Source organism: Sturnus vulgaris, chromosome 12 (assembly GCF_052056855.1).
Source record: "Sturnus vulgaris isolate bStuVul1 chromosome 12, bStuVul1.hap1, whole genome shotgun sequence".
Lineage (NCBI taxonomy): Eukaryota > Metazoa > Chordata > Aves > Passeriformes > Sturnidae > Sturnus > Sturnus vulgaris.
In genome coordinates, this window is record NC_142254.1 from 19,069,526 (window position 1) to 19,082,872 (window position 13,347).

Sequence of the window (13,347 nt, forward strand, 5' to 3'; positions counted from 1 at the left end):
AGTCGAATCAAGCTGTGTTTATTTGGAAAAATTTCCGGGCACCCAATATATAAACGCACTGATCTGATGTTTGAAATATCACGTCCACCCTTTGACGCTGTAAGCACACACAGCAGAGCAGGATGTACACTGCTGGAGCTGGGGAGCAGCGGGCAGGGATCCCCGCAGCAAAACTGGGGCATTAAATAACACCAAAATTAAAAAAAAAAATAAAAATTGAAGAAAGCAAGAGAAAGGGGTGGGTGAGGGGAGGAGGCAGAGCTGCGATGGCGAGGAAGGAAAAGGGAAGGGGGGCTCAGGTGTGGAGGCGTCCTTTGCACCTCCCGGTGCAGGGACCCGGTTTTCCATCCCGAGGACACCCTTGGGAACGGGGGAAGGGGGACCCCCGGCCCGGCCCCGCTCCCAGCCCGAGCAGGCAGAGCTGCGCCGGGGGAGACTGCAGCAAAAGGGGAATTTGGCAGGCCCGGGGAGGAGGGTCAGTATTTGTGAATGCGGGCCTGTTGCTTTATATTATGTACTTTCCTGTTTATAACAAGGAGGGGGATTATAACAACTTTACAAGTGCACACAGCTGGCCGGTGCTTACATTAGGAATTTGTGATGCTCTTTTTCTGTATAAACGTCCAGGTTTGGGGCTATGTTTTCTGTTGTCGGATTTATTTTGTTTTTTTAATTTACTGACGTAACAGCTTTAATCCGAGGCCCCGAGGGATTCCGAGGCAGTTGGAGGTGTCGCCTGTGTCCCCAGTCCCCCGGCGGGTTTAGACCTGCGGCACCCCCTGTTCTGTGGAGCATCTTTTCTCCGAGGGAGGGAAGAAGAGGCCCGAGGGGGATCCTTTCTCCTTCAAGGAGAACTATTCCAACAGCGCAGCTCCCACGAGCCTGTCGGGATATTTACCTGGCAGGGGAAGAGGTAAAAGCCGAGCTCCGGGGTGTCCCCCAGCACCACTCGGCCCTGGCGATGCCTCCACCTCCCCATCCCCGAATTTCCCTGCAAGTTCCCCTTCACCCCTGGGGTTTTTCGCTTAGTGTGGCTCCCCTGTCGGGAGAAGGATTTTCATCCCCGGGGTAAAACCCAGCGCGATGCTGTGGAGCTCCGGCTGGGTCCTGAAAGCTGCGAACCGCCAGGAGAGCCTGGGAAACGCAGCCGGGGTGCGCAGGGAGGCGGCTTCTCGGGCGGGGGTGTGGGGGTCTCCCCTCTCACTGGCTGGTCCCACGCGTGGGAGGGGATCTCACCCCTCTAACACCGCCCTCGCCCGTAATTCCGCATCCCTCCCGCACCCTGCGCACCCCCGGGAGCTGCAGCACCCGCCCTCCGTGCCATAAGCGCAATAAAACCCCAAATAAATAAAAAGAGAGGTGAAAGGAGGGATTTGGGGGCTTCCCACCTCTCGACACTGGGGAGCAGCGCGCCCAGGCAGCCTCCCCGCCTCTGGAGCATCCTCACCGAGGAGGGATGGAGCAGAGCGCGGCTGCTCTGAGCCGCCCGGCGCATCCTCAGAGCAGCCGGCCGAGGGTCTTCCCCCCCTCACCCTCCTCCTCTCCCCACCTCGGGGAGTCCCCCGCTCCTTGAGACACTCCAGGCACGGATTAGTAAAATAATAAATACTCGCGTGTACGGCAGGAGACGGTCACACGGGCTCCCGCTCTCTCCCTGAGCTCCCTCCCCCAGTAAAATTCTTGCTTCCTCCCTTGTTTTCCCCTCTTGGCGGTGGGAAATCCTTGGAGGCGGGGATGCGGCTTTTCTCTCCGTTCCTTCTCCCCAGCTCATGTGCTGCGTGTTATCCCTGTTATCCCTTTGCTGCCGGCGGCATCGCTGGAGCTCTTTAGCAGCGTTATCCGCACGGGATCAGCCTCCGAGAGGCTCCGACGGCTGCGGGGGGGCCGGGGAAGCGACAGAGGGGGGATTCTTGTTGATGTTCTCGGTACCGTCGCTCTTTCCCTAAACGGGGAAAAAAAACAAAAACAAACAAACAGCGCGGAGCCGGCGATGGAAGCGCTCCTGGATGGGTTTCCCCTCCTCTCCAGCTGACGAGCCCCTTTTAAAGCAGCAGAGAGGAGAGGACCCGCACGGAGACCCCGGCGGGAGCGGGGCGCAAATGAGCTCTCCCCATTCCTCCTGCATCCCGGGGGAAGAAGGGGTGGAAATCTGTGCTCCCCAATCCTGCTGCACCCGAGGATGAAGGGGAGCAGGGTTGTAAATCAGAGATTCCCACTTCTGCTGTATCCCGGGATGGAGGAGAGCGAGACTGTAAATCAGAGCTCCCCATTCCTGCAGCATCCCAGTCTTGGGGGGAAGAAGGGGTGTGAAGCAGAACTCCCCATTCCCGATCCATTCCGGGAAATGGGGAAGGAGGGGTGTAAATCAGTGCTCCCCATTCCTGCTGCATCCCGGGATGGGGAGAGCAGGGCAAAAATCAGAGTTCCCCACTCCTTCTGCATCCCAATCTTGGGAGCAAGAAGGGGTGTGAATCAGAGCTCCCCATTCCTGCTGCATCGAAGGTGTAAATCAGTGATCCCCGCTCCTACCTTAGTCCTGTCCGGGGGAAACAGGGGTGTAAATCAGAGCTCCCCATTCCTGCAGCACCCCGGGATGTGAGGAACGGGGGAAAAACCAGTGCTCCCCATTCCTGCTGCATCCCGGCCTGGTGGGGAGCAGGAATGTGAATCAGAGCTCCCCATTCCTGCAGCACCCCGGGATGTGGGGAACAGGGGAAAAAACAGTGCTCCCCATTCCTGCTGCATCCTGGCCTGGGCTCCCTCAGGAATGATCTCCCGGCCGAGCTGGCCGCCCCTCGCCCCTGGCCGAGCACGGAGCTGCACAGATGCGGTTCCTCGGTACAGCCCCGGGATCAGGGATGTATTTCCTTCTCTCACGGCTTTCCAGAGTCGGGTATGGATTTTCTGCAAAGTTCCTTCCAAAATGACAGAAGAGGTCGTGGCCTTCCCCAAAAATCTCTCGGCTGGCGCCTTCCCACGAGCTCTGAGGAAGGTGGGATTGATCGGGAGGGATGAGACAGCTCGTGATGGGCTGTGCGGAGGCCTGGGGAGATCCTGAAGGGAATCTGTTTCACCCGGAGCACCAGGGAAACGCTCCCTTGACTGGGCTACGAGGACGAGATGGAAAACCGCTGGCTTTTCACCCCAAGACCGAAACTGTCCGGAGTTTTGGACAGGTTTGCAAACCCTGTGATGAATGGCAATGCAAGAAAAAAAAAAAAAAAAAAAAGAAACGCACCCACCATCCTCAACCTCTTCCCTGAGCCCCAGCCCGGGGCCACTGGCCACGCAGCAGCATCAGCCAGTCCCCGGGGCCAAGCCCCGCTGACCTGCGGGGAGAGGGGTTATGGGGGTTTATGCCGCTCCTTCGAGGGGCTGCAGAGCCAAATCTGGTCATGGCTGCCTTCAAAAGTTACCCTGGGCCTTCCTCCTTCCTTCACTTCTTCCTTCCTTCCCCTCTTCTCCGGCTAGACTGGAGTCACCTGTCGCGACAGACTCGGATCGCGGTATCGAGCTCCCTGTCGCAGCTTTTAAAGAGTCCCTAAAGGATCCCCGCGTCCCGCAAGGGGCACTCGCCTCCCCTGCGACACCAGCCCACCCTAAAGGGATCCTCGACGGCACCAGCCCACCCCAAAATGCTCTCCTGCGACACCAGCCCACCCCAAAAAGCTCCCCGTGGGGTGCTGGGGGTGACCGGGGCCAAGGACAGGACGGGACACAGCAGGGGGACGATGCTCGCAGCCCCCGCAGGAGCTCTCCCGAGGGGACGGGAACGGCGCAGAGCGTCCTGCCAGGGCGAGGTGCGGCCAGAAACACCAAAAATGAGTTGGGGGGGGGGGGGGGGGGGGGAAAGGGGATCCCAGGAACTGTCCAGCAGCAGCGAGAGGGGAGGATGCAGAGCCCTGGGGGTGTCCCGAATCCCGGAACCGCATCCCATCCCTGCCTGAGGAAAAGGGTCCCCGGGAGCCCTGCTGGGAAGATGTGGGAGCAGCGGAGATCCCGGGATTTCTCGGCGCGTGTGGGAAAACCCAGAGCAGGCACCTGACTTCAGTCATCTCCCCCCACAGCGGCCCCGGGATCCACGCAGGAACAAAAAATCCCACGGGAAGAAGGCCTGGGCTGGGGAATAATTCTTTCCCAATTCGTATTTCACCCCCCCTCTTTTCCCTCTATTCATTTTCTTTTTCACCATTTTACTCCCTTCATTTCCCTATTTTTTGCTTTTTTAAAACTCTGTATTTTCTCTTATTAAGACTGCACTTTGACTTTTATTTCATGAAAAAAAAAAAACAAGAAAAGAATAAAATATAAAATTAAATTAAAAAGCACCCTCTGAAAGCCAGGAAAAACGGCAGGGAGGTTTTTTGTTTTTTTTTTTCAAGAATGTTCCTTAAAATACAGATCAAGTGAGGCTCAGACATTTTTTTCTCATTTAAATCGAGACTTTCAGTGCTTTTTGCCAGCTTTCAAGCGCAGGCGAAATTTAACCGGTCAAAACCAATTTAGATCATCGATTTCAACAGCCTGACGTGGGTATAACCCCTCCCGAACCCAAAAAAAAAGGGCTTTGAGGAGCACTGGGGGGCTGCGAGAGGTGGGATGGGGGCACGGTTGGGATTTATCCCCTGGAAATGCTGGGTAGATGTGATTTTACAGCTGGGAAAGGAGCCTGGCTCCGGACAGCTGGGTTTGCAAAGTTCCAGAAACCTCCTAAACTCTGCTTTAGGCTTTGCCGGCATTCCCAGGCTTTCAGGATTGTTAAATCCAGCGTCTTGCCCTGGATTAAAGCCGTTTGAACAGGTTAAAAGATGATTTGGGAAAAGCCAGAATATCTGGCAGTGCCCGGCCTTGAGAACAGGAGCTTAAACAGATGAAGGGAAAATTAAAATCAGCCAATTCTTCAAACAAGAGAGGATTCCACAACTGAAATGATTCTCGAGTGAACTTTCCACCTTCCTAAGACTCCGCAGCGAGGCCGGGTTGAAATGATCGCTCTCACTCCCAGGCTATCGGGATCCCTTTCAAGAAAACCAAATAAATAAATAAAATGGATTTTTTTTTTTTGGGGGGGGGGGGGGTTGTTTTTTAGAAAGAGGCGACTCCGGGCGGGGAGACACCGAGCCCCGTGCAAGGGCCGCGCTTGGCCGGGCCGAGAGGAGCAGAAATTCCCCTCCCTGCTCCTCCTGGTATTTTCCCCTCTTTTTCCCCATCAGAGGCCTGGGAAAACTCCTGAAATTTTAGGGATTCGGGATTGAAGGGGCTCAGCCCCGCGGTGTTTTCCTTTCTTCCCCTCCCCAGTTGTACAATTCCAGCTCTTCACGTGAATTTAACTTTTTCTCCAAGAAAGAAACCCTCAGGAAAACCACTTTGTTTTAAAAACAACCTCTGCCACGTTTTGGGCGTGAAGGAAAGGTGAAGGGAGAGAAAAAAAAAAAAAATCTGTAAAAAACCCCCAGATTAGACACAGAGAAGACTTGGAGCAGAAAAAAACCAGCATGGATTTATTTTAAGGTAAGTACAACAATTAGGACCACATAAGACAAACGAACTTTGAAGCAGGTTAAAGCAAATAGTCCTTAGGAATGGTAAAGGTGAAATCTATTATACAAAACATCACACGTCGTAAATAATAATAAAAAAGTATCAGATACTTTGTCTATTTTTTTCCCTTAAAAAAAAAAAAATCCACCAGCAAAAAATAAATTATTTCCTCGTCTTGCGAAAAGAACAGCTCTAAAACGAAAGAAAATCTATTGCATAATTGTACACAGAAGAAGAAGAAATCACTTGTCATTAATTTGGAAGTTAGGAACCGTTGGGCGAGACAAAAATAATCCAGTGAACTCAACTTTAAATATTATATTAATGGCTCTGAAAATCAGCCTGATTAGAAATCCACATATTTTTTACAGCACAACAGAGAACTCAAAAAATACCCAGGACATATATTTATATATATATTTATAAATTTTTTTTTCCTTTTAAAACGTATAAATGGTCGTTGTGATATTGGTCCATAACTTATTTTTCTGAAACCCCCTATACTTTAGCATATAAAATTTGCCACTTTTAGATAGACATATATATATATAATTTTTTTAACCTTTTTATTTTCTTTCTTTTTTTTAAATGCTTTTTTTTTCTTTTTCAAATGAGACATCCCCCTTTTTTCAAGTAAAATATACTTGTCCGGAATTTAAGGAGGCCCATAAAAGGGGTTTTTTAGGCTCTTCAAACTTACGAATTTCGCTTTGAAGTGAAAACTTCCAACTTCAAAATTGTGGCCGCAACGTCCACCACGGGGCAGCTTGGATGTATTTTTATTGGTGTGGGTTTATTTCTCACGATCTTTTTTTTTAATAATTATTACTACTAATAATTTTTTTTTTTTTTTTAACGGGCCTAAACGGGGGGATGGCGGCTACTCAGTACTTAGTGCAGTCGTAGGAGTAGGGGGCGGCGTGGCGATATAGGGAGGGCGCGGATCTGTAGGGGATCTGACAGGCGGAGTTGCTGCTCACCTGGTGCTCGCTCAGCGCCGCGCTCTCCATCCCCAGCCGGTGCGACGTGAACATTTCCCGCACGTTGGGAAAAGTCTGCTGCTGAGAGCCGAAGGTGTGCCCGGGCAGGTGGCTCAGCTCAGCGCCGTGGTTGAGGTACCAAGAAGCCGCCGGCTGTCCCCCCGCCGCCCCTCCGCCACCACCGCCTCCTCCGTGGGGATGCCCGGTGCCCAGCGCTCCGTCCTGCCCGGCGGGCAAGCTCAGCGTGCCCAGGGGCGACGGGGCGCCGGTGGGATGCTCGGCCAGCCCGTCCTCCAGCGGAGCGCACATGTGGGCCGGCCTGTCGCCGCTGTAGAGGCTCATAGCCCGCATGCTGCAGTGGTAGCTCCCACTAGTGTCCAGCGCCTGGCTGCACGCCGCGCTGTAGCCCGACGGCTGCCCCGCGGGGTAGCCCAGCGCTAGCCCGCCGCCCGTCCTGCCCGAGGCGGCGGCACTCACCGGGCTCAGGTCCCCCGCGGGGGAAGTCCGCAGGGTCATGATGCTCTCCACGCTGAAGCCCGGCAGCCCGTTACCGGCGGGGTGATGCTCGGGCAGGGACGCGTCCGGCGAGGCGGCGGCGGGGGGCGAGGCGGCGCTGCGGGGGCTGTCCCGCAGGGCTCCGCCGCTGGCCGGGCTCAGCGTCTCCACCTTGGTGATCACGGGCAGCTCGGGAGACGCCGTCTCGCTCTTGATCACCACCTTCTTCTCGGAGGCCGGCGCCGAGGCGGAGGAAGAGGAAGAGGAGGAGGAGGCTTCCTTGGGGAGGTCGGCGCCGGGCAGCCCGGGGGGCTTGGGCTGCTCCTTCAGCAGCCGTTCCCGGGCCTCCTCTTTCTCCTTGGAGACATCCTTCTTCTTGAAGCGTCTCCGGCGGCGCAGGAAGCTGCCGTTCTCGAACATGTTGTAGGAGTCGGGGTCCAGGGTCCAGTAGCTGCCCTTGCCCGGCTTCTTGTCGTCGCGGGGCACTTTGACGAAGCACTCGTTGAGCGAGAGGTTGTGGCGGATGCTGTTCTGCCAGCCCTGCTTGTTCTCTCGGTAGAAAGGGAAGCGGTCCATGATGAACTGGTAAATCCCATTGAGAGTGATCTTCTTGTCGGGCGCGTTCTGGATGGCCATGGTGATGAGGGCGATGTAGCTGTAAGGTGGCTTCACCAGGTCCTTGGGGGCGGTGGGCTGGTGCGGGTGGTAGGGGCCGTAGGAGCGCCCCATGCCCGCCGCGTACTGCTCGGCGTGGCCCGAATAGACGCTCATGGGGTTGCCCATGCCGCCGTACGTCCCGGCAGCCCGGTAGTAGTTCTGCTCGCTTAAATACGGCACCACTCCCAAAGCGTTGGGGTCCGAGACGGAGTAGCGAGCCTGCATCATGGAGAGGGGCTTCCCGCGGCCGGGGAGGCGAGGAGGAAGAGGAGGACGGTGGAAGGGCCTCACCCCCGTCCGGGACCCCTCCGCGGAGAAGGGAGAGAGGGAGAGAGCGAGAGAGAGAGAGAGAGAGTCTCGGAGCCGAGCTAAATCCCAGCGTGTCCTCTAGCAGCGGCACCGCAGCGGCATCCTCCGGGTCGCCGGGGGCAGGGTGGTCTCTGGCGGCCTCTCCCTCCCTCTGTATGACTGTGATTCTGGTACACACGCCTACGGCCCGCGGCGAACACTGCTGCGGGCAGCCGGGCTGGGATGGGGGGGGCTTTTCTCGCAGGAAAAAGGGAATTAAAAAAAAAAAGGAAAAAAAAAAGCAAACCAAAAACAAAACCGAAGAATTAAAAAAAAAAAAGAAAAAAAAATTAAAAATAAAAAGAAGAAAAAGCAGCCTTGCGGAAAACCCAGTCCTTGTCACAACAACGGCCCGAAACGTTCCGGAGCCCCCGGAGGGGTGCGGGAGCCGCCGAGCTCCCTCCCGGCCGCGCTGCGCAGCTTCAAAACTCGCCCCGCGCCGCCGCCGCGCTTTTACTCCCCGCTGGCCCCGCCCCCCGCCGCGCCCGCCAGCCAATGGCAGCGCTCGGCGCCGCGGCCGCAGCCAATGGGAGCGCGGGACGCGGCGGCGCTGGCGGGCGGTCCCCGCGCGCTCCCGGGCCGGGCCGGGCCGAGCCGAGCCCCGCTCCGGGCACCCCAAGCCCCCTCCGCACGGGATTGGAACCATTCGGCCCCAAAAAGCAGCCCCCAAAAAACAGCCGGGGGGATCTGCCCGCTATCCGCCCCGCGCCTAACAGCCGAGGTTTTGAGCGTATTTTTGCAGGCAGGTTGCTGCCGGGGACGGTGGGAGAGGTGACACCGCGCTGGTGGCGCCGGTGTCAGTGTGCCCGGCAGGTCCTGCGTTGCCGTTTTTAAATATATTTTTAAAATATATTTCAGCGGAATTCCTCGGGAGAGGCCGCTGGGTGCTCGCCCCGCTGGCGGGGATACCGCGCCTCGGCCCCGCTGGCGCCGTCGCTGCGGGTTCAGAGCTCTGCCGCTTTGGGGGAGTTCGGGGATATTTTATTATTATAGAAAAAACCCAGCAGAACCAACAAAAAACAGCGCATTTAAGGGTCTATTTTTTTTTCTTTTCGTTCCGGGCGTTGAGGTGGATTTTCTTGTGCCTGTGAAATCCGCCCCTCTGCCTTCTCCCTAATGAGTTCATTAGAGGCAATCAGAGTGGGACAATTAGAGACGCATGGTGACCAAGTGTAAACTCAAGTGTTGCTGCGAATTGTTCTGTTCCACCCGAGGGAAGCGTGGATGTGCAGGGCGAAGGAGCCGAGGTGGGAAACCAGCGATTTTCCCCGCTCCGCAGGAAAAAAAAAAAAAAAAAAAAGTAAATCAGAATATAATTATAATCAAAAATAGCGCTGCAAAATCGATTCGAGCCCGAAAAGAGCGAGATAAGGTCGAAATGAATTTGCTGTCACTTCGGCCGCGCTCCTTCCCGCCGCCTCCCCCGAGCCTGGCTGCTGCTGCTCCGATTCCTGAGCGGTGATTTTTGGGTTTCTTACACTGTAATTTTGCCTTGCCCTCCTTGCAATTTGTGTGGTTTCGTAAGGCTTTAAACAAAGATATTTTTTTTCCCCCAAAGTCGGGCTGGGATTTTGGCTGGCTGTGGGATCGAGAGTCCCTTTTCCCGCTCGCAGCCGGGGCGGTGAGGACGAGACCGCAGTCGGCTCCGGCCGTGGGAACCCGGCGGGGCTGTTAATTACCGGAGATTTTCTTAATAAGAAAGGAAACGATTTTATGCGATAACTGATGGGAGGGAAAAAAATTAAATTATGAGGCAGCTCCTCTACAAGGAGGGATGGTTAAAATTGATCTGCGATGGAAAAATTCATTTGGAAGTTTCTCCGGGCGCTTCGAAATTGTTATTTGATTTTGACGGAAATAATTTTGAATGTTCGGGGAGGGTTTCGTCCACCAAGTACATGTCCGGGGTTATTTTATTTGGGAAAACAAGTAGTGAATTCAGCTAGATAAGCTGATACTTTTCATGTAAATGTATGACCATAAGAGAAAACTTTTATTTCTTTCTGGAATAATTTGAGAACGACTTTACACTTTTATGTTCGGTTTTCAAATAAATCACATTTCTCGTAACAACTTGGGCAGCGTCTTAGCGTACACAAGCACACGGGATTTCTTTAACGATATAAGTTTATAAAATGCAGAAAAATTTAAATGCAGAGCTTGAGCAAAGCCACTCCTGCGGTGTGCCCGTGCTGTCCCTTCCTAGAAGCCTGGAGAAATATCCATTATGGAATCTTACCTCTCCTCGGCTGAAAACTTTACCGAGCTGAATTTCTACAGAATCCCCAGAAGCAGCAAAAGTTCTTTGCTTGCTGCAGCTGGGCACCGAGCAGAGACTGAACCAGCGGGCTCGGAAAAGCCCAAAATTCGAATGGCTTGAAGAAAAAAAAAGAAAAAAATCAGCATTATGAAAAATACGGGGGGGGGAACTCGGGGATAGGAGCCCCTTCGAGGAGGAGAGCTTGGAAATGCGGGATTCCCCCCGCGGAGCTCCCGTCTCCCGGTTCTCCGGCTAAACCGCCGGCTTTTCTTCTCGCAGCCTTTACCGGAGCGGCAGCGGAGCTTTCGCAGCGCTCGGGGCACCCCGGGGGCCGCTCCCGGGACCGCTCCCGGTGACGCTCCGGGGCCGTTCCCGGTGGCGTTCCCGGGCTGCTCCTGGGGCCGCTCCGTGGCCATTCCCGGGCCGTTCCCGGTGTTATTCCTGGGGCCGTTCCTGAGCCGATCCCTGTGTCGTTATTCCCGGGCCGTTCCCGGTGTCGCTCCCGGGCCATTCCCGGTGTCGCTCCTGGACCGTTCCCGGTGTTATTCCCGGGCTGTTCCCGGTGTCGTTCCCGGTGTTATTCCCGGGCCGTTCCCGGGGCCGCTCCGGTCTCACCTGCCGGCGGGGGCTCCGCGCGGCGTGTGTCGCCCCCCAGGGGACACCGCGGGGACTGCAGCGCTCCCCGGCACCGCCCGGGGACAAGGACACAGGGACAGGGCTGGGGACAGAAGGACAGGGATGGGGATAGAGATGGGGACAACGAGAGACTGAGCAGGAAAAGAGGACAGAGGGAGAAGTGAGGGAGAGAGGATGGAGATGGAAACAAAAGAGAGAGGATGAGTGGAGAAAATAAATGGGCAGAGGGAGAAGGAAGGAAGGAAGGAAGGAAGGAAGGAAGGAAGGAAGGAAGGAAGGAAGGAAGGAAGGAAGGAAGGAAGGAAGGAAGGAAGGAAGGAAGGAAGGAAGGAAGGAAGGAAGGAAGGAAGGAAGGAAGGAAGGAAGGAAGGAAGGAAGGAAGGAAGGAAGGAAGGAAGGAAGGAAGGAAGGAAGGAAGGAAGGAAGGAAGGAAGGAAGGAAGGAAGGAAGGAAGGAAGGAAGGAAGGAAGGAAGGAAGGAAGGAAGGAAGGAAGGAAGGAAGGAAGGAAGGAAGGAAGGAAGGAAGGAAGGAAGGAAGGAAGGAAGAGAAGGAAGGAAGAGAAGGAAGGTCCGTCCAGCCAAGACCCATTGATGCTCATTAATTTCTCCTGGTTTTGCACCTGCACTGGAGAGGAAAGGAACCTCTGGCTGTGGGGAGCTGGTCCATCCCAATTTTCCAGACATTGCTGGGCTCAAACAGGACAGCCCGGGCCAGCCCCACCTGCCTTAAGGTGCCTCCTTCACTGGGTTATTTCATAAACACAAAAATTCACTCACACACTCTTTATTCACACATGGAAATCCACACTCCTTTCATTATTGAAACCATCATTAGAAATGCTTCCCTTTAAAATTTGTAGCCTTTTTAAAGTTTTCACTATTGAACCACAAGCAGAGGATTATGGCTGGATTAAAGCCCCTTTTTGGGTGCATTTTGGTTGATTTTCGTGGCTGCCCAGGCATGTTCAGCCTGCAGTTCCAAGGAATGATTCCTGCAGCACAAGGAGTTGCTTTCTGCATTTTTCCCAGGGTTTGGATTGAACTGATTCATCTGTCCCTCCCTTTATTTAGGTGTTTTCACAAGGGAGAGCTACATTTTGTTTTCTTCAAAATCCCAGATCCTTTTTTAGCCTCTTCCACTGAAATATTTTATTCAGCTTGGTAAAAATGAATTTTAGAGCTAATTCTGGCACATCCAAAGATTGATTTAATTTATAAAGATGTGGTAGCCTTGTCTGCTTCCCAAAGAAAAGAAGTTTTCCTGTGGCATCCCTATGAGCTGCTCCAGGCTGCAGCGACAGAAAAGACCCTGCAAAAGGAATTTGAAGCAGATTTCAGCCCTGTGGAGACAAACCAGAGAATTGAACCATCAGGAAGAGTTGCCACCTATCAGTAAACTCGTAAATTTTTTAAGACAAACTAGCCTGATTTGTAGAAAGCAGCTTGGGCCCTCTTTTCTGGAATCAAATCCTCACAAAGAACAGCTTTGCTGAGTGTGCTTGGAGGGAGATGTAGGTGGTCTAGAAGGATCTCAGCTCTTGATTATTGATGGATTAATTACCAGCACTGCTGTCCCTCCCTCGCTTTCCCTTCCCTGGGGTGGGAGTGAATCCCAGCTGGGGTGGGGACATTGGGTGACAGTGGCCAGGCAGTGCTGGCACTCCCAACCCCAAAAATTGCTCCCTCAAGGCCTGATCCCCAACTCCCTGCAGGGACAGCAGAATCCCCAGGAGTTTTCCAGTTTTCCATGAGTTTTCCATGAGTTTTCCGTGAGTAGGAAGTGCAGGAATGAGCTTCAAACACCTCGGCCCAGCTCCACATGGGTGGTCTGCTGTGCCTGGAAGGATTCCCACTGGTTCCAGCAGCATTCCGAGCCAAGGAAAGGCTCTTCCCAAGCCCCATCGCAGCACCAGAGCTCCAAATTTTATTTTTTTGGATGTCTCCAAGTGAAAAGGTGAAGCCTCATCACAGCATTTATCGTGATTCGATGAGGATATTAATCCAAATTTGGGAATCGCTCAGAGCCGGAGGGGGAACTGAACTCGTCAGAGTCTTGGTCTTTACGGAGAAAAAAACTCCTCAGAAAAAAAGAATTTTCATCTTCCCAGCTCCATCTGCAACTGCTCAGAGAGGAGCATCCCAATTTGTTCTGCTTCTTTAGGTTGGCACAGCCACAGCTCTTGGATCCACAGCATCCAAACCAAGCACAAACTCTGAAGACATTTCCCCCCCTTCCCGCCACACTTTAAAATAAACCTTCGCTGTTTCATTGTTCCCATGACCCCTCCATCCCACTCCGCTCAGGAATGTCGGGATTCTCGATGTCCTCCTTCTTCTTGGGGTGGTTTTAGTAGAATACACTAATTCTATAAATAATAAATCATGCAAAAACAAATCATTTATTATCCAATTAAAGGCGAGCAAGAAGTG

At 53.8% G+C, this 13,347-nt stretch overlaps 1 protein-coding gene across 1 annotated transcript; it reads right to left on the reverse strand.

Annotated features, from left to right (window-relative positions):
* Window positions 1-5,474: 5,474 nt before the first annotated feature.
* On the reverse strand, window positions 5,475-8,426 carry FOXC2 (forkhead box C2). The gene has a single exon (XM_014874440.2). The coding sequence runs from the start codon at window positions 7,899-7,901 to the stop codon at window positions 6,426-6,428; it is 1,476 nt and encodes a 491-aa protein (XP_014729926.1). The 5' UTR covers window positions 7,902-8,426; the 3' UTR covers window positions 5,475-6,425.
* Window positions 8,427-13,347: the final 4,921 nt, after the last annotated feature.